The sequence below is a fragment of the Pogonomyrmex barbatus genome, unplaced genomic scaffold (assembly GCF_055798465.1).
Source record: "Pogonomyrmex barbatus isolate J1 unplaced genomic scaffold, ASM5579846v1 scaffold24, whole genome shotgun sequence".
Lineage (NCBI taxonomy): Eukaryota > Metazoa > Arthropoda > Insecta > Hymenoptera > Formicidae > Pogonomyrmex > Pogonomyrmex barbatus.
The window spans coordinates 12,377-32,839 of record NW_028297121.1 but is presented as its reverse complement, the minus strand read 5'-3'; the positions used below and the strand labels follow the sequence as shown (position 1 = coordinate 32,839).

Sequence of the window (20,463 nt, the reverse complement as noted above, 5' to 3'; positions counted from 1 at the left end):
TGGAGGAGGTTTTAGTGGTTTCAGCTTCGGCTTCTTCTTTTTGAAGGGCTTCAAATCTATTTTGGATACCAAGGTACTTAGCCAATACTCGCTAATTTTAGCTTGCTTGTATCGGCCTATATCAGCTTCAGGACTATTTCGGGGTCTCTTTTTATCAATTACAGTTTGCCAGTTGTAGCTACGGTTTAATGATGTAGATCCTAGGTCCTTGGTTTCCTTGTATTTTCTTGCAATCTTCTGCCGCTCTTTTCTAGTTGATAACATTCATTCTTCTCAGGTCCGCAACTACAGAGTCAATCCATTTTCCTCTAAGTCTTTCCTTTCTCCTGGTGCCATACAACTTGAAGGAAGACTTTTCTGACTTCCCTCTCTTGGTAGTAAATTCAATGAATTACTTCTAGGTCTATTAAGGTCTATTAAGATTGGCTGTTAGAATTTTACTTGTAGGTAATGGTTGGCCTTTTCCAGAACTCGCGAGATTTGCCTTCGAAGAGAGTGGATTTCCCGGTTTACCCAACTATGCGTGGTATCCGTTTTAGTTTTGACTATTGCTTAGTTTGATAGTTTTGATCCATCCCAGGTATTTTATTTCTTCGGTATTCTCCGATAAGTTGATGAGCATTTCTCAATGCGCCATCAGGGGAGGCGCCCAGAGAACTAGCAACTAGCAATAGCATTATCCCACACGGGATAATATAACATATATAATAAATTATAAATTTATATAGTTAGATTGGAAAAGTGGAAATATAATTTATGTATAGATATATGTATAGTTGTATACGCAATGGAAAAAAATATAATGAAATTCAATGCAATACTTTTTATTTGAAATTAAAAATAAAATAACTAGATCATACTTAGTTGTATTTTACGATTATTTTCATTTTTATTTTACCATGTTTACGGTTTTACATGTACATTTTTAAACAAAGAATAAATAATAAGAAAAATATTTAAATTTTAAATATTTAAATGTTACTGAAAAAAAATAGAACCCTAAGAAAAGATTACTCATTATTTTTATAATTGCTCATATTATAATAAAATTTGTGCACAAGCAGTTATCAATGTCGATAATGTTACGCCCTATTATGACTCCGCGAATCATTGCATCGCATTATACATGTATATACACATGGTGTATGGATCTCTTACGTTGTATTACCAATTTTTACTAACGTAGCACAAATGGTATGTTATAAATATTTTTGTGTAAAATGGTCGAAACAAATGGAAAAGACGATTCCCCCTGCATAACTGAATTTTTATTCCTTACAGTCAAACTAGAACTTTAAATTTCGTCCCTTTAAGTCCATCTCTGTCTTATCATAAGAGAGTTAATTTTGATTAATCCTTTAAGTTTTGTGAATTCTCCCAATCTTACCATTAACATAAACATTTCTACATAAGTAAAAAATAAATTTTTTTAAATTAAGTATTATGTTCTATTTATATTTTTTTATTTTATAAATTTTTTCATATATGATGTTACAATATTTATCGGTAAGTCATCAATTTTATAATGTGGATTGTAAAAGTATGTGTGAATGCGTCAGAAGAGGTTAAGTTAAAAAGAAAGATAATCAATGTATATATTTTTTTTTCTTAATTGAGTTTTAATATATCCTTCTTTTTCGCAAGATTTTGATAATCGCCTTATGATCAGCACAATATAATTAATACACTTCGTGTCGATAATTTTGATTGTCTCATGTCATGTGATCATTCCATCATGTTAATAATTGAAAAAGCAGGAATATAGCGGCTCATGGTACGGCATGATACATGTCTAACGCTTGATGATTGTGACACGTGCCACTAAGTGTCGCCCGATTTTGATCGCATAAATCACAACTGGAGACTTATATAAGCAGTTTTACGATTTTCTGCAACATTGTGCTCGTATTAACTCACCTAAATAACTAGTTCAAGTGCTAGCACTGCGAGAATGCTGTCAAGTTGCTGAGGAAGTCACACTCTCTCGATTATAACACTGATTTTTTTATGATCGAATAAGTCGACTCTTTAACTGCAGAAGTCGACTTCTTAGGTATACTGCCGACTTTTATGGTTCTTCGGTTATACCGCCGAATCTCTTGACCACGGGGACGACTCCCCGGCCATAACGCCGACTCTTCAGCTATGATGCCAATTTCTTTGGTTAGCACATTCTTCTTGACCTCAACACCGATTTCTCGGCTTCAACATTGATTACATCGTCAACTCCCTCAATTGCAACTTTTGGCTGAAGAAGCCGCCTTTCAATCACAAGTTGCTGGCTGAAGAAATCATCTCTTCAACTAAGTTCAACGGACCAATGCTGACAAACGAACTCTGTGCCACATTTAGAGACGTGATGTCACACGTGTTTATGCATCTGTGCGTGTTCTCACTTCATCTTCTTATGTACATACACACATCCGGTAAACTCTACAAGACAGGTGAAAAGATATGCTTTGAAGCTCATCAATACTTTTGGCATTCGCAATATTGTTTATATATATCTCCACTTATCTTTTTCTTCTCAGTCTCTGTTCCCGTCCACTCCTAGACATAGGCCTTCTCCATCCTCTTCCATTTCTCTGTCCTGCGTTACCTGCATCCAGCTAATACCCGCCTTCCTACGAATGTCATTACGCCATTGCAAAGCTGGCCGATCAACGCCCCTCGTGGTTCTTCTAGGACGCCAGCACAGAAAGCGCTTTGCCCTATCTGGTCCTATTGAATCTATCATCTGAGCATCTTAATCATGAGATCGGCCCATCGTCACTTTAATATCATCACTCTTTGGACTATATCCGTAATCCTTGTTTTTGATCTTATGATCTCGTTTCTGCTCTAACTCTCAGACTGATCCCCAGCATCGCCCTCTCCATTGCTCGCTGACATACCTTCAATGTTTGCGCTGTGCTTTGAAAGCGTGACTGTCTTCAGTCCGTATGTAGACTGATAGGACACACAGTTCATCACCTTGCTTTTCAGATTAATTAGGATTTTAGGATTCTTTAGAAATGTAATTCAGCTTTCCGAAAGCTGCCCAGTTCAATTGAATTTGTCTTTCAATCTCTTCGTGATTTTGTTTGCCTAGTTTGACGATGTGTCCTAGGTACATATTTGTCTACTAGCTCAATTTCGTTTCAATTTACTGCGATCCTAAATTTGCTCGAAGACAGTATTTTCCTTAGATTCACACAAAGACCAATCGATTTGCCTTATTTAGCTCCCGCAGCATTTCTGTAAGATTGCTGCTTAAAAGGATGATATCGTCAGTGAAGTGTAAGTAACTCAGATAGCTCCCATCAATCTCAATTATCGTCTGTTGAAGGCATATTTCATCGCCAGAGTAAACAACTTCGAATAGATGGTATCTCTTTGTCTCACTCTTCTGTCCATCTTGATCTTTTCGGTGCTCCAATCATCATTTACTTTTATGTGTAGTGTGGCTTTTTCATATATATATTTCACAAGATTCGAGTATCTGGAATCTATCTTTGTCTGGTTCATCGTCTCCAGCACAATCAAATCTCAACAGAATCGAAAGCTTTATGATAGTCCACGAATGCTAGGTATGTAATGGTATGTTGTTCCGTGCACTTCTCGATCACCAAGCGCATTGTTTGGAGGTGGTCGAGTGTGCCGTATTCCCTAAAACCTGGTTGATAGAAGTCGAAATTCTGTGTCAAGCATTTTGTGATTGTTTTCGCGAATAGCTTATAGATGGTGTCTAGTAGGCTGATGGGTCTATAGTTGTCTATGACTGCTGGATTTCCCTTTTTGAATAAGAGTATTACTTCAGCATTTTCCCAGTTCTTTGGGATTTTCCCTTCCTGTAGACACTTATTGAATAGTTCGCACATCGCCCCCTCAAGCACAGCCCCACCTGCCTTCAGCAATTCGCTCGTTATACTCGCCCGGGCTTTTCCGACCTTTCATTTCTCTCACCGCCGCTGATACCTCTTGGCGCGTTATTTCTGGCATTTCTTTTGATCCTACATTTAATATTTTCTTGTTCCTCGAGCCGTCCAAATGCGCTGGCACTGCGACGAACGTATAGAATTCTTTATAAAACCTATGTATAGTCTCCAGTATCTCGTTTTTGTCGTATTATTTTACTCTTTGACTATTTCTCTCTTCCTTTAGCAAATTTAAAACGAAGCACTTTCAGATTCAGGTTGTCCTCGATGATTTGGTAGATAATTCATGTGTTGTAAAATCTCACATCTCTCCAGATTTTTTTGTTTTTTTAATTTCTGCTTTATTAATGCGCTCATACTAGATTGAATCTCTGCTTGTATTCCTCCTTTCCTCAATCAGGTTTCTCCGCTTATCGGTATAAATTAAAAAGTTATAACGCGAAACATGGCATTTCCTCAGCAAGCAGAATCTTAGTTGCTAGTCTTTTTAATATGAAATAAATTCAATTAATTATATTACCAACTACGTGCCGCTTGGTTTAACAGACTTTCAACGTAGTGGCTGTATAATAATTTGATGATCAATATTATTGATATCGATTAAAATCTCCTTTTATTATCCCCCCTACTAGAAATATATATTGCGAAAAATATCACCTCAGCCAGGGATCGAACCTGGATCGATATTATTATTTGACTTATTATTGTAAATATATTGAGATTTTTATCTATTTAAGAGTTTTAATAAGTCTTTGAATTAGCATACATTTAAATAGCAACCTTTCCAGCACCTAAGTCAAATTTATTCTTTTGATTTTAACATAACTTCCCTATTTTGTTCCAAAATTATACTCTATCTTACTATCAACTATTTCTATTTTTGAAGTAGCAACTGTACTTTGAATCAGTTCCCAAAATAGAAGTAGTATATCCTGCGTACACATATGGTTATCAGCTCCCAAAATAAAAATAATATATCCTGTATATATATATATATATATATATATATATATATATATAGTTTATTTTAAATTAATTCTGTAAATTACATCTGTATATGTTCCTGTCGTTTAACCTTATTGGGAGCATCTGATAACATAGCTTGCGCGAGTGAATCTGCGCGAATCTATATTCTATTACTGAATGCTCATATTGATTATACTGTGATGGCCAAATTTTTATTATAGAATTTTTATTCCGCATGATATATCCTTCTGTGCCTCTCTATTTTCTTATACATTATCTACTATATACTTTATATTCTCTTTCTTTTAGTTACTTTCAATAATAAAAACATACTCTTTCTCAACTATATACCACCTTACCATTAATTCAGTCTCCTCTACTTTATCCTTATGCCTTTTACTTAACTCGCACTTTGTATCTTCTTTCTGCCTATTCATTCCATTTATTTCACTCTATACACCCTTAACAATACTTGTTCCTTAAATGTTACACTCCGAAAAGAGAAATCCAATAACTTTTTTATATTATTATAATTATATAATTTTTATCTTTTTAAATCTGATTCAAGATTTGTAATTAATGAATAAAAAATTAGAAAAATAATTTTTCTCATAACTCGAAATTGAAAGCTGTAATTTATCCACTATGTTGAATTTTATGTCATCGATTTTATTCTTTATAAAAATTATTTTATTATAAAAGTTTTCATTATTTTATTTTTTTGAAGTAACTCGTTTTTTTGAAAAAAAATATTTATTTTTAATTTTCACACATTCAAAATTTAGTTAAAAGGAAAGCATATAAAAAATTCTTAATATTTTATAAAATGGTGTGCTTAATATTTGTAAAAGTTTTCCTAATTTAATTTGTTTATGTGTTATCTAATTATTTTAATAATTGTGTTTTTTTTTTATTTTAATTTATTCACATTTAAAATATATTAATCATTTGATTAAAATATCACTGTAAAAAAAAAGTTTTGATTCTCAAAACTGTAAATACAAATTATATAATTTATAGTTAAATGTTAAGAAAGCATTAAAAGATTAAGAGAAACAAGTAGATATATGTTATATAAAGTATATAATTATTTTAATAAATAAATCAATGTACTTTTAATTTTAAATATATTAAAATATATTGTTACGTCTAGAGAATTGAGAGAGTTAGAAATTAGAATTAAAGATATGAAGGGAGTACGAATGGGCTCGGAAGGACGGAACAGCTGCTTTCTTGAAGGCCAAGCGTGGAAACATGATTCTTCGAGTCCGAGCGCACTGGTAACTACGTCGGCACTACGTCAGCGACACTACGTCAGCGATACGATAACGCTATGATGATGCTCCATAGACATATGCTGGTCGGTCATTTTCTGATCAAGAAATTTAATTCTTCTTATCAGGGACAGACCTCGTGCGATTAATGGGATGGGGGTTGGTAAATGAGGGTGTTAAAAGAAAATGAAGAAAAAATGAAATTTAAATTAATTTTTAATGAGCTTATTAATGTACATTATTAACGAAGCGAGAGAAAGTAGTGTGTAGCGAGTAATATCATATATATTATCGCGAGTGTTTACAATAGTGCGGCGGCCATCGGATAAGATTTCTACGGGGGACAGTATAGCTGTTAAAATTTATTTAATTGATCGATGATTCTGCTCAGTCATACAATGTTTATGTGACGAATAATTTTAAGTCAACAAAAATAATATTTCGGCATGATTTAAATGCTAAGCTTAATATTAACTATATAAGTGTGAATGATAGTATTTTGGGAAGTTAAGGAGGGGAGTAACCTTAGATTTGTTCAGGAGGGGTTGTCAGATCGAATAAATAGGGGAATTCTTGTTCTAGGTTGAGGAACAAGAGTTCTCCGTCATCAGAAAATAAAGTGTAAAGGAGAGTGATTCGGTTTAATTGCATAAAATGAATGTTCCAACGGGTCGGTAGAAAACTCAGAGAAAAATTGAGAAAACAAGTCAGAAAGTGCGGAGATGATTGAGGTTGATTGAAATGGTTCGGGAGAAAATTTGGGAATCAATGGTGAAGATTGGTTGAGAGAGAGGTCAGGAGGAGGGGGGCAAATCTGAGGACAATTGTAAGGGAGGATTAAGCAGAAATTCTAGAGTGAAGATAGATATAGTTGATTGCGATGATTCGTATGATTTTTTAATGAATTGTTTCGATTTCTTATTCTTGTCCTTGAGGACCCGTCCCATCGCTATACAGACGGCGGACACGTCTCAAAGTACTATTGTCGAGATTTAGAAGGTGTCACTTCTGATTGATTAACTACGAGTGAAGAGGATAAAATAAATGATGAGAGGTGTGATGCGTGAGAGGAGAAAGAAAATAAGAGAGAAAGAGAGAGAGAGAGAGAGAGAGAGAGAGAGAGAGAGAGAGAGAGAGAGAGAGAGGGAGGGGGGAAGATAAAAGAGCAACCGGGAACCTTCAAAGGCCTACTATGATATTCGGAGTCCCAGGCCGCCTATGCTAATATATATGAGAGAGAAAAAGAACAACCGGGAATTTTGAGTAGCCCGCACCGGTGAACAGAGAGAAAGAGGAAAAGAAAAAAAAAGAGTAAGTTTAAGTAAGGTGGAAGAAGGAAATGAAATGAAAATTCGAAGATTTGCGATTTGCGATTAATAAATAATTAAGATGAGACTTACTATTGGTCGACTGAGAGATTGGGAACTGAGTCGTTGCAGAACAACTCTTAAAATTTAATTATTAGTTTCAAAGATAATTAAATGAAAAATGAATGCTGGATAACTAGTGCTGAATGAAAGATGAAGAATGAGTGCTCAGACTAAATAAAAACTTGGATAACTAGTGCTGAATGAAGAATAAATGGCTGCTCGCGAGTGTTTTGTACTACTTAAGTGTTTTGTACTAAATGAAAAATGAAGAATAAATAGCTTCTGTACTGAATGAAAAATAGAGAAAAAAATGGCGCTACGTTCCAGAAAAGCTCCGTTTTTATAGGCTGACCAGGGTTTGATTCTTGTTGAAGAGGGATGTTGGACTAGGAATCTGATGTAGCTAGCGAGAACTAAACATGTTTAGGTTAAATATCGTGTCTCGCTCGTTGTATGCTCATGCTTGATATATAAATTTTCAACAGATCTAACCTGAGGATTTATAATATTAAATAATATTCTTTTTGCATTAAATAAAAGGATTGCTACAATATATTTAAATAGTTGGAACAGTTACAATCCTTTCTCTTTTATAACTACTTCTATAATATAACTATCCTATTTTTATAACTATCTTATTAATAAAAGGTCGAAAGCAATATTCTTACATGAGAGAGAATATTATTAATAACGCTTTTAGGGAAAAAAGGAATCGTACATTAAACGTAACAGTTAGATATCATGTCTCGCTCGTGCCCATTGTATGCTTATGCTTGATATACAGACTTGCAACAGATTCAACCTGAGGATTTATAATATTAAATAATATTCTCTTTGCATTAAATAAAAGGATTGCTACAATATACTTAAATAGTTGGAGCGGTTATCCTTTTTCTTGCTTCATGACTACTTATCTTATTAATAAAAGGTCGAAAACAATATTCTTACATGAGAGAAAATATTATTAATAACGCTTTTAGGAAAAGAAAAGAATCGTAGAGTCCACTGGACGCAATATGATTTTTCATTTTTATAAAATAACAGATAAAATGATTGTACTCCCTAACTGTTCGATTTTATGTAAATATTTCAAACTTCTTCGAAAAATTTGATTAAAAAAAAAAATGTTCAATATTTTTACAGCAAAACAAATAGCACCTTAATGAAAGTTCAAAGTATGTATGATCCATTTCGAAAACAACGTTCGTCTTGTGACTTTAACAACATGTCACAATATATCGCGATGGAACAACCAAATACAAACAAATGTGAAAAGAATAGTAATTTGGATATTTTAACACCTATGAATTTGCCAAAAAGCATGACTGTTGATCCGTCGTGCCATAAAAGTAGTAATTCAGAATTTACAGATGTGAAAATACAGCAAGAGATGACACAGTTGCGCAACGGTATGTCAAGGATAGCGAATGCTGAGCCTGAAATCAAACCATTGACCGATATCACTGTCTGTCTTGACGACATTAAACCAGGTTAGAATTTATATATCTGGATATTGTTTTGCTTTATTTATTTTTTAATTTTCTTATTTTGTATAAGTACCGATTTAAAGAATTTAATATTTTTAATTTCTTAACAGGGATAAATCCACCTCTAACAGTAATTGATGAAAGAAATGGCATAAGTGTCATACTTCATTTTACTCAAGATACTCCAAGACCAGATGTATCTGTAATAGTAATTACTACGATGAGCAAAAATGCAAAACCACTTAGCAATTATTTATTTCAAGCAGTTGTACCCAAGGTAAATGCTTAATTAGAATTTCCTATATCTCTTGAGAATTTAAATATATGACTTTAATTGAAAATATAAACTTAAAGATATAAATACAAGATTTTATAAAATATCCTAAAAATGTTTAAGTATAATATATAAATTTAATGTCAAAAACTTGTTAATTTAGAAAAATAAAATTTTAATTTTTTAAAATCTAATCCATAAATCATACTCACAGATTTATGAATTTAAAACTTTTAGAAATGATAATTTTTTAAATTACATATGTATTTTTTATAATTTTGGCCTTGTATTATGCATAGAAATGCAAATGCAGACTGCAGACACCTTCTGGAACAAAGTTGCCAGCGCATAATCCATTTTTACCACCATCTGCAATCACACAGATTATGTTGATCGCAAACCCTTTCAAGGTAACATAATTACAGTTTTTTCAGAAAATAAATCAATAGTCCAATTATTTAAAGTAAAAAATATATTAAATTAATATTTATTAATATTGTTAATTATTATATAACTTTTACATATCGAAATGAAACTTTTTAAAATTATGGAGGCTTTGCTATATGTAAAATCTAGTACGTGTTGAAGGAGTTAGGTATCCTACTGCTCATACTGGATTCCGAATTTAGTTTTATAAAATCTGAGACATCTCTGTGAGAGATCTAGTTTACAATCCGGTATAATTATCCTCTCGAGCTGTCCAAGCTTTACTATCCGGATGTAATTGTCCTCTCGAGCTGTCCAAGCTTTGTAAGCTTGAAATAAAGACGTTTCTTAGGGATAAAAGTGATGTTAGGGAGTGTCGCCGCTGCGGTCCGACTTGCATCCATTGAGAAAATAGGACCATCATCTCTCTGGAGTACCGGTCGTGAAGATTCAAGAATATACATGTATATTATACATATACATGTATATTATAGTATATGTGTATATATATATATATATATATATATATATATATAAATATAATATTGAATATATATATATATCATTGAATTGTGACGTGTTATTCTAAACATGTTATTTGCGATAGATATCATCACATGCCTCTGTGGTCGAAAGGGTAAGATGTCTGCCCGGTAAGCAGGAGATCCAGGTTCGATTCCTGACTGAGGTGATATTTTTCGCAAAATAATTACGGATTTTTACGACTGGTTTGTGGTCGGGCCTCGTCGTGGCACACGCCTTCCCTTCTTATCCTCTTTTTATAAAACCAAGTATAATTATAAAGATAATAAATTGGAAAGGAATTATTATTAAATAATTTCTTATAAAACGTAGAAAATTAAACACACACACACGCGTGCGCGCGCCGAGAGTTTGATGTAACAAAGAAGTAACAATTTATTATATTATATTTATTATATTAATGGGTCTTCCTAGTGTGATAGTCCTAAAATTAGGCTATTTTTGAGAATTTTTTAAAAACCTATAATATGTACGTTGAAACTTGATAAACTTCTTTTAATATTTCTTTCAATATTTTAATATATATATTTTTTTAAGTCAAAATAATATTTCTATACACAGTTAGAGTCCGTCTACGACGGTGCTGAAAAAAAAACCTGTTTCATGGCTATCATGATACAGACTGTCCTAATTTAACAGAAAACGAAAAAATATCCTTAATTTGTATGAGTGTGGTTATCACAGATAGAAGAATTATTTGAAAATATGGAAAAATGAAAAAATGACAGCATTTTGAAAAAAAATTTATTTTTTTCTAAAAAATCACTTTTTGTTTTTTTATGTACAAAATTCAGTTATTGCGTATATCGAAAGACACGGTAGTGTCTCGAGTGTCAAGTCAACCGAACACTACCGTGTGACTTTACGCGAGTCGGCGAGATGCGAGCATCCGAAATTATTTGATCTGATAACGGCTAAACCGATCAAGCTTTAAGTAGGTTTGATCGATAGCTTGAGTTCGACTTGCATAATAAAAGTATTTTTATTTTTCTTCTACGTGCCCTATAAGTGGAGATATTGCTACGCAAAGTTCGATTTGGAAATTTTTATTTTAAGAAACATCGTCATTATTATAGTCGTCGTCGCCCGGTTCTCATCTACGGTTGCAATTTCTGTCACGGAGGCGCTATTGTGCTCAAATAGATTCAATGTACACGCATCGGCGGGACTGGTGTCTGTGCGCTCGGCGCGCGGCCGCTAAACATACACACGAAGCGCGTACGTCCGTCTCCACGGAGCACAAAGGAGATCGCGGAGCGGAGGGGAAAAATAGTAGGAGCAATTCGATGTTGCATCCTTAACGCGAGACGCACGATTGAGAGAGAAAGCATAATTAGATGTGATATCGATTTCGGTGTCCTTCTTGTTTCACACGTTCGACACTAGTGCGAGTGAGAGACCGCGGTGTCTCTATATGTCGCGTTTTTCTTTCTTTTCCTCTCAGTCTGATTAATTATTGATTATTCAATGAATATTTATTTATTTAATTGATTATTAAAACATGATTATTAATTATTTAATTATCGCGTAATAATTTATTTATTGTATATTTTAAAAAAAGTTATATGTAAAATTACAACTATTATTGCGGGTTTAAACATTGAATGTCTTATAGCTATCTCAAGCAATCGATATTAAAAATTATTTAAAAAAATAATTCGCGAAACTGTATTTAAAAATAAGGAAGCTTATATTCAATAATAATAAAAAGTCATTAGTAAATAAAAATGTGAAAATCAAAATAAGTATTTTCGAAATGAATACTATGTTGTAAATTTAAAATTTGAATTTACAATAATGTAATTATAAAAAGTATTATTTCTATACATTTACATTTACATTGTACATGTAATTCTACAATCTTATAGCACAAGAAGTTTATTTGCACATTTTAAAATTGCAAATTTAAAAATGCGCATACAATACTGTTACATAGGTCTTCAAATTATCTGCAATGATAGTTGTAATTTTACATATAACTTCTTTTTAAAATGTATAATAGAAGAATTACTACGCAAACATAATTAAATAATCAATTAAATCAATCAGAAGATATACTAGGCGGGTTCTAACTCTGAAGCTCCGAGGGGCGTGCGGGTGTGCGGGGGCAACGTAGGCGCCGGGAAAGAGAGAAGGGGGAATGCTTCGTCGATGGCCTTTTGAAATGTGTCGCCCAGTAAGAAAAATAAGATAATAAAATTTAGATAATAATAATAAACAAATTGAGTGAAGCGTCGATACATGATAACGCTTCCGGTTTAGACAAGGGACAAGGAAAAAACACTGATGATTGTACGTGTTGCGACATATTAAAAAAAGCGCCAATAAATTCGGCTGCTATAAAATAAAATTTAAAGGAAAAATTGCTGATAATGTGTTGACGGAGCGATGACAAGGGCGTGCGCAGGAGGGCTCGGATCCGTCGTCGCCGCTGCCCGCCGCCGCCACCGCCGCAATTTATTGACACTTTTTTTAATATATCGCATACAATCGTCAGTGTTTTTTTTCCTTGTCCCTTGTCTAAACCGGAAGCGTCATCATCGACGCTTCACTCAATTTCGCTGCCGCCGCCGCTGCCCCCCCCCCCCGCTACCGCCATGTTCTCATATCATCTCCTTTTCTATATCTACTATCTCTCTCCCCCGTTGCGGCTCTCTCTACTTACTATCTCTCTTATTACGAATCTTATTCTTACGATTTTAAATATAGTAATTATTGTTCTAATATCATAAGGAATGGTGAAGAAAGAAATGGTAGAGAAGGAAAAAAATAATTTTAATTTAAATTTGAAAGAATGATATATATTTTTTTCAATATACACATTTATTTATCATTTAATGCATAATATTATTTATAAGATATTAATTCGCACTCTGTGGGTGAATTTTTATCATAAACCTTGCGCAAAACTTGCGCCGCATCGCATTTATTGGCGATACAATTTTGGCGTAAAAAGGTTATAAATTGTTTAAATTTTTCATTTATGCTGTGTATATTCTGACATAACCAGATATATGCATGCTCGATGCAATGTTCTAATTCAAATAAAAAAAGTTGGTTGATAGCTTCATGTACAAGCAAGTATCGCGCAATGTCAGTTTTACAATATTTTTTTTATACATTTTAACGAGTTCTATAACCAAATGAATTATTAATGATGAAACCGCAGTCGATTGCACAAGTCGTTCGACATTCGCGCGTCTATCAATTAACATCTTCCAAGTTGCATGAGGCAATATTATCTGATTGCTTCGATTATCGCCAAGAATCAATTCTACATGGGACATTGGTCCCATGTTAATTCCAATATCCAGATATTTTTTGTGTAGATGTTAATGCAAATCTTCTCCCAAAAATACGAGCTGTATAACAAGGTGATGAATTTTGAGAAGACGTACTATAAGAAAAAAAAAGATTACAGGTAAAAAATAAGTTATAGAAAAAATTATCTTAAAAAAATTTTTTTATGGAGAATAAAAAAAACTTACTGTTGATTGTATATTTCATCTTGCCGAATTGGGATGTAATAATTCATCTTTTCATACATTTTTGAAAATTTTGTAGTAATAAGAACTGTTCATTTTTTTTTTACAGAGCGACTAAATGCGACTAATATATAATGTGTTAGAACTCAACGAATGTTGTAGTAACTTTGTTCGGAGTTCTTTATATATTATATTCCCTATCAATTTCTTTTACTGGATATCAATTTCAATGTTATCTTCAAAATATGTAATTTATTCATCTTTATGTTAATTTTTAGTGTAAGGTAACTAATCAAACTAATCAAATCGCGATATGCTCGCTAAAAGAAGCGCCAATAACGTGTTTAAAAGAAAAAAAAGACAATGATTCAATTTTTTTTCTAGAAAGAGCCGTGAAAAGATGACTCTTCGTAAAAATCGATGATTGTACATGTTATGATGTATTAAGAGAAGTGTCGATATTTCGGCTACTATTTATTTTGGACAATATTTATAATTTATTTTTTAGATAAAGGGAAAAATATTTAAAGTGCCAATAATTCGGCTGCTATAAACAAATTGTGATTCGGAAGGCATATGATGTCTCCGGTTTAAATAAAGGGGATGACTATGCTCCGGTTTAGATAAAGGGATAAGAAAATTGTCAACGATATATAGCTCCTAGGGCGCGCGGAAATAGAAAAAAAAATAATTGATCGTGTCGAAAATTTAATAATTGAGGATATTGAAAATATATACCCTGAAAACGCGGGTATAGTGAACGAAATGTTTGGAGAAGAAGAAATGGACATCAATATTGAAAACATTGACATTGATATTGATATTGAAGAAGAGTTTTCCGATGAAGAGCACGCATTGTCTGACGATGATTACCTATGTGATCAGAGTGAGGACCTTACGGATCATGAAGAGAAAATTGTCATACGTTCGGAATTCTTTGCTCTGAATCTCCGTAAAAAAATATTGCATGATACATTTTTATTATTCAACGGATGGTGTATGTGCTCTGATATGTGGATTGGACCTCTGACAAACACTAATATCGGGGCAATATATGCTGTTAGGAAGCATGAAATAAATTCTCTTAGTGTGCTAAACGGCCGATCTTGCTCCAACTGCAGACAGCCTCTATAATACCGTGTAATATGTATCCTTTTTGCACAAAGTGAGAAAAGCAATATTGTGAACGAGTCATCTGCAAGTGCTCTGTGGAAGAGTAATATAAAAAAAAATATGGAACATCTAGAACGAATGGAACGCGAGTTGCTGGAGCAGTGCAGCCAAGTCGCTACTTTAGCGGGCTAGAGTGTTTCGCTGCAACGATGCGACGAGTGCATCGAATACCTCGAGGAACTTAGTCGTGTTAAGCGTTCTCGACTCACCGTCGGAAACAAACAATCTGTGATGGCGAGGATCGCGGGTGCAAAGGTACAATTAAGATGTTTCATGCACGTCGATTAGTACGCGAGCACTAGAGTAGAGACAATGGATCTCTTGGCGAGAGATTTATACTACGTTCGAAAGCCGTATATTGACTGGTGTAGTGATTAACATGGACTATAGCCGCGACGATTTTTGGAAGACTGGTGGTGTAGTGCTCGAGCGAATGCAAAACGCTATAGAAAGACATGGTAGTGTAAAAGTGAATACCGCATTCAACGGCAAGTTTGTGATGGGCGATAAACGCGCTAATAAAAGTGTCAACTATGAATTCTTTCGAGTGTCAAATGTGGACGAATGATATAAGCAGTATGTCATCGAACCCACGTTGGCATCGCTCGAAAAATTCCAAGTGACAGGGCATGGATAGGCGTTGTCGTGAATTCTCAATCTCACTGTAAATGTAAACAAATATAATTCTATACACGCGGGATATTACATCGAATTACCGCAAAAAATTATGTTGAAGCGGTGATCAACGTACGATCCGGAGACAATGCGTGTTTCGGGTGGTCGGTGCCTTGCGGCCATGTCGCGGCCTTGCATCCGGCTGAAAGGCATAAAGATCGGGAATCGCTGTATCCACATTACACGTCAGTCTTGAATCTCTAAGATATTGAGTTTCCAGTGACATTGGATCAAATAAAAAAATGCAAAATTCAAAACTCCATCTCCATTAACGTTTATGGCATCGAGGAAAAGAAAATTCTCCGGCTGATAAATAAGAAGATGGAGAAACACGTAAATTTATTGTACATTCAAGATCCGCGCGATGACAATACGGGGCACTTTGCGTACATAAAAAACCTGTCCCCTCTCGTGAACTCGCAAATAAACAGAAAGAAATACAAGAAATTCTTTTGCGATCGGTACGTATACACATTTTAACAAAAAAAATTGTATAATTTTTTATAATTGTTTATTAAATATTAAAAAAATCATATATTCCTTTTTTGCAGATGTCTACATTATTTCAGTTTATCTGAAAAATTGCAGTCGCATACAATGGATTGCGAACAGATGAACGACTGCTATCCAATTGCCGAGTGAAGACGACAAATAGCTTACATTTAAGGATCACATGAATAAGGAACGACTTCCATTCATCGTGTACGCGGACTTGGAGTATGTATTACGGTGAATGAAATCAAAGAAGGAAGACGCGTCGTATATCTATCAGCAGCATGAGGTATTTAGCGTCGGATTATTACGTACGATACTCATACAATGACGCATTATTGACGTATCGGTTTCGTCGCGGTGAAAACTGCATTGCGTGATTCGTTCGACAACTCGAAGACTTAGCGCATCGAGTAAAAATTTTGTTATCCGCAAATGGCCCCATGGAAACGTTATCGAGAGAACAGTGGGAGGCTTATCATGGCGCGACGCGTTGTCAATTTGCGTCGGACGACACGCGGGTACGTGATCATTGCCACCTTACTGTAGTTTCGCGCATTCAAATTGCAATTTAAATTATAAAGATTCATATTGCATTCCCGTATTTCACAATTTATTCAGTTATGACGCGTACTTTGTCATCACGGAAATAGCTACGTTCGAAGGCAGGACTGCCGATAACAAAAGAAAAATACATTTCATTTACTAAACATTTCATTTACTAAACATGTTAAAGACCGCCGAGATTCGCGAAATTGCATACGACTACGGTTTATCGATTGTAAGTTTGTACAAATTTTAAAGTATCAGCTTCGATAAATTGGCATCTTTTCTAATGAGGGAAAAATTAAAAATTTTACGTCCCGAATTTTCAACATTATCAAACGAAAATTTTGACTTGTTGACACGTAAAAGTATCTTTCCCTATGAATACATGGATCGCGCGAATTATTCTATAGCTCGTTGATCGGTAACATTGTATCGGAGAACGATTACGCGCACGCTGCGAACGTCTGGCAGCAGTTTTCTATTGAAACCCTAGGCGAATATAGCGATTTGTATTTAAAAACCGATGTCTTGTTATTGGCCGACGTTTTTGAAAATTTCCGCGAAAATTGTATCAAAAGTTAGTCTCGATCCCGCGTATTACTACATTTTGCCAGGTTTCATGTGGGACGCTTGAATTATACACGCGTAAAATTTGAGTTTCTCACCGACATCGATATGGTTATGTTTATCGAGCGCGGTATACGCAGCGGCCTCAATCAATGTTTCGGCAGATATGCGCAGGCTAATAACAAATACATGCGTTCATATGACTCACCAAAACTGTCGTCATATTTGATGTACGACGAATAATGATGTACGATGAATAATCTGTATGGATGGGCAATGTATCAACCGCTGCCTTATGCTGAATTTCGATGGATCGAAGACGTTGCAAATTTTGATGCGAACGCGATCGCTTCGGATTCGCCTACAGGTTATATTCTCGAGATTGATTTCGATCGATATCTGCGTCATCTGTATGACCGACATACTGACCTACTTTTCTGATGCGCGATAAACTACCCGGCACGCGACAGGATAAACTTCTTGCGACGATAAGAAGCGGTACGTCATCCATTACCGCAACCTGCAGCAATGTACGCGCCACGGTCTTCGTATCGCAAAGATACATCGCATACTACAATTTGTTCAATCCACCTGGCTCCGCGATTACATCGAACTTAATATATTTTAGAACGTGCACGATTTTGAAAAAAATTTGTATAAATTGATGAACAACGCAATATTTAAACAATAGAAAATGTTCGGAATCACGTGGATGTAAAATTGATAACAAAATGGGATGGACGGTATGGTACAGAGGCAACATATTAGGTACAAAAAAGTTCTGAGCTTTTTTTTGTAAAATTCAATCTTTACTCAAAAACAAACAAAAAAATATTAATCAGCGAAATATTCCCCGTTTGCATTAACCTTTTACCATCTTTCGGGTAGCTTGCAAATTCCTTGACGATAGAAGCTCACCGGCTTCGAAGCGATAAAATCATCAATGCATTTTCGTATCTCTTCAAATCTCACGAAATGTATATCAGCCAAATGATGCTGCAGCGACCGGAATAGGTAGTAATTGGAAGGCGCCATATCTATACGCCGCGTGCGAGAAAAGTTCCCAGCCTAATACAAAGATATGGTCCTGAGTCGTTTTCGCAACATGTGATCAAGCATTGTCATGAAGCAAGATCATTTTACGACGTCCTTGGCCAGTAAATGGGCTTTTTTCTTCTAATGCATCGCTCAAATTGGTCAATTGTTGTTGATAGCGATCTGCCGTGATTGTTTCACCCGGTTGTAACAACTCGTAATACAACACACCTTTCCAATCCCACCAGATAAAGAGCAAAACCTTCTTGGCGTGGATATTGGGCTTTGGCGTCGATGTCGAAGGTTGACCAGGGTCAACCCATGATTTTCTACGTTTATTATAAAGGATTATTATAAAGGATTATTATAAAGGATTATTATAAAGGATCCACTTTTCATCGCCTGTAATGATTTTGTGCAGAAAATCTTTTTTCCGGAACTTTGAAAGCAAAGTGAGTGCAGTGTCACGCCGACGATTTTTGTTGTCTTCGGAATTCATGCGGAACCCATCTGCCTTCCTTCTGAATCTTTCCCATCGTATGTAAACGTACGGAAATGTTTGCTGCGTAACGCCAAGCTGTTCTGCAAGCTCCTTTTCAGTTTGCGCAGAGTTTATATCCAGCAGTGCTTGCAATTCGTCCGTTTCAATCTTTTGAGGGCGTCCAGCACGCGGTTCATCTTCAAGACTGAAATCTCCTTGGCGAAATTTTTGATACCATCTTTTACTTGTAGCATGACTTACAACATTCTCTCCATATGCAGCACAAATCATTGCAGTGGCTTCAGCAGCATTTTTCTTCAGATGAAACGCGAAGTGAATGGAAAATCGAATATACTCTTTTGTTCTTGCCATCGTGAACACTACTGATTTTTGAGGTTATGTGCATTAAACGCCAAACCGTATGGCATTTTAGAAGGCCAAATCTCAACGCTTTAAAACCGCAAAAGAGTGGGAAGATATATAAAATTTAAATTGTTATTTCGATTGTATGAAATCTAAAGCTCAGAACTTTTTTGTACACCTAATACATACGTACATATGCACATATATACATACTCGTATATATATGTATGTATGCACGTGTGTACGTGCGTACGTGCGTGCGTGCGTGCGTGCGTGCATGCGTGCGTGCACACTTAAAGTCCGAAAAATCTGAGGCTTCCTGGTTGATTGCATATCACCATGAATTGCAATGGAAAGACGGTATGGTCCCATACAGCATAACGATCAGGCGAAACGTCTGATTGCCGGATTTGATATGGAAGAGAATGGTTATGAGGCTCTCATATACGTTAAGGGATATAAAAAAACGAGAATGGTTTGAAAGATATGTTCGATGACGGTACGAGGGATGATGCAATTATCGAAACCTTGGATGTGGATTACAAAGATATTGAATCTTTGAATACTCTAGATAATACTTTAATGATACTTTAAGATGTGGAAAATATTCGAAACATTGTGCATTACAGAATGTATTTAAAAATATTTAACTGGTAGTCGCAACGACAGAAAGAATTGCAATATTTTGAAAAATAAAAATACATAAAATATTGTTACGTCCAGACCCCGGAATTATTAGTTAAAGGTCGAAGAGATGGGGTAAGGAAGGACGCACCGAATATCCTCTTGCAGGTGACCGCTCTGGAGCGTGCGAGTCGAACGCACCGTATAGGTCAGCTGATACGGGTCAACGTCTTGAAAAAGACGCTATGACTCCGATTGCGTGACGTACGTCCGTCGGTCTGTTAATTTAGGCGAGAATTTAATCTCTTTTGCCTGGGATAGGACCATATGCGATCCCCGAGAGTGGGAACGAGCGTGAGAGGGTTAAATTATTAACGAATAAATTGATTTATCATTAAAATAATCATTTAATTAACTAAAGTAAACGAACAAAGTACAAAAATTAAAACGCAATTACTTAACATAAAGGAGAAATGGTACGCATAGTGATTACTAGGTAGATGATAATAACGGTTAATATCATTTCGAATGGGTGCATGGAATGGAATAAAATTTCATGTAAGTGTAGCACGCGGGTGTACAAAAGTGCGGAGGTCGTCGGGCATGGCAGTTCGGGGTAAAACTTTACGTTAAAATATTTAAAGCCATGCCCGATTTTTACAATATAAGTAAATAAACAAAAAAAAAACAATAGAATAATTTAAACGAACAATCATGTAAGTGTTAAAGTGTTAAACCTTAAGCAGGCTCAGAAAGGTAAGT

General features: G+C 34.9%; 1 protein-coding gene and 1 pseudogene across 5 annotated transcripts in view; one reads left to right on the top strand and one right to left on the bottom strand.

Moving 5' to 3' along the window:
• Gga (ADP-ribosylation factor-binding protein Gga) overlaps positions 1-20,463 on the top strand; it is a 184,999-nt gene that overhangs the window by 152,211 nt on the left and 12,325 nt on the right. For 4 of the 5 annotated variants that reach the window (XM_089078598.1, XM_089078597.1, XM_089078596.1 and 1 more), the window contains exons 8-10: positions 8,671-9,017; positions 9,125-9,291; positions 9,588-9,698. In XM_089078598.1, the coding sequence (XP_088934724.1) occupies positions 8,671-9,017; positions 9,125-9,291; positions 9,588-9,698 (625 nt within the window). Of the gene's footprint in view, positions 1-8,670; positions 9,018-9,124; positions 9,292-9,587; positions 9,699-16,141; positions 19,786-20,463 lie in introns of those variants that run through there. The other variant, XM_089078599.1, reaches the window with a different exon arrangement.
• Positions 13,105-13,792, bottom strand: LOC148936280 (uncharacterized; annotated as a pseudogene).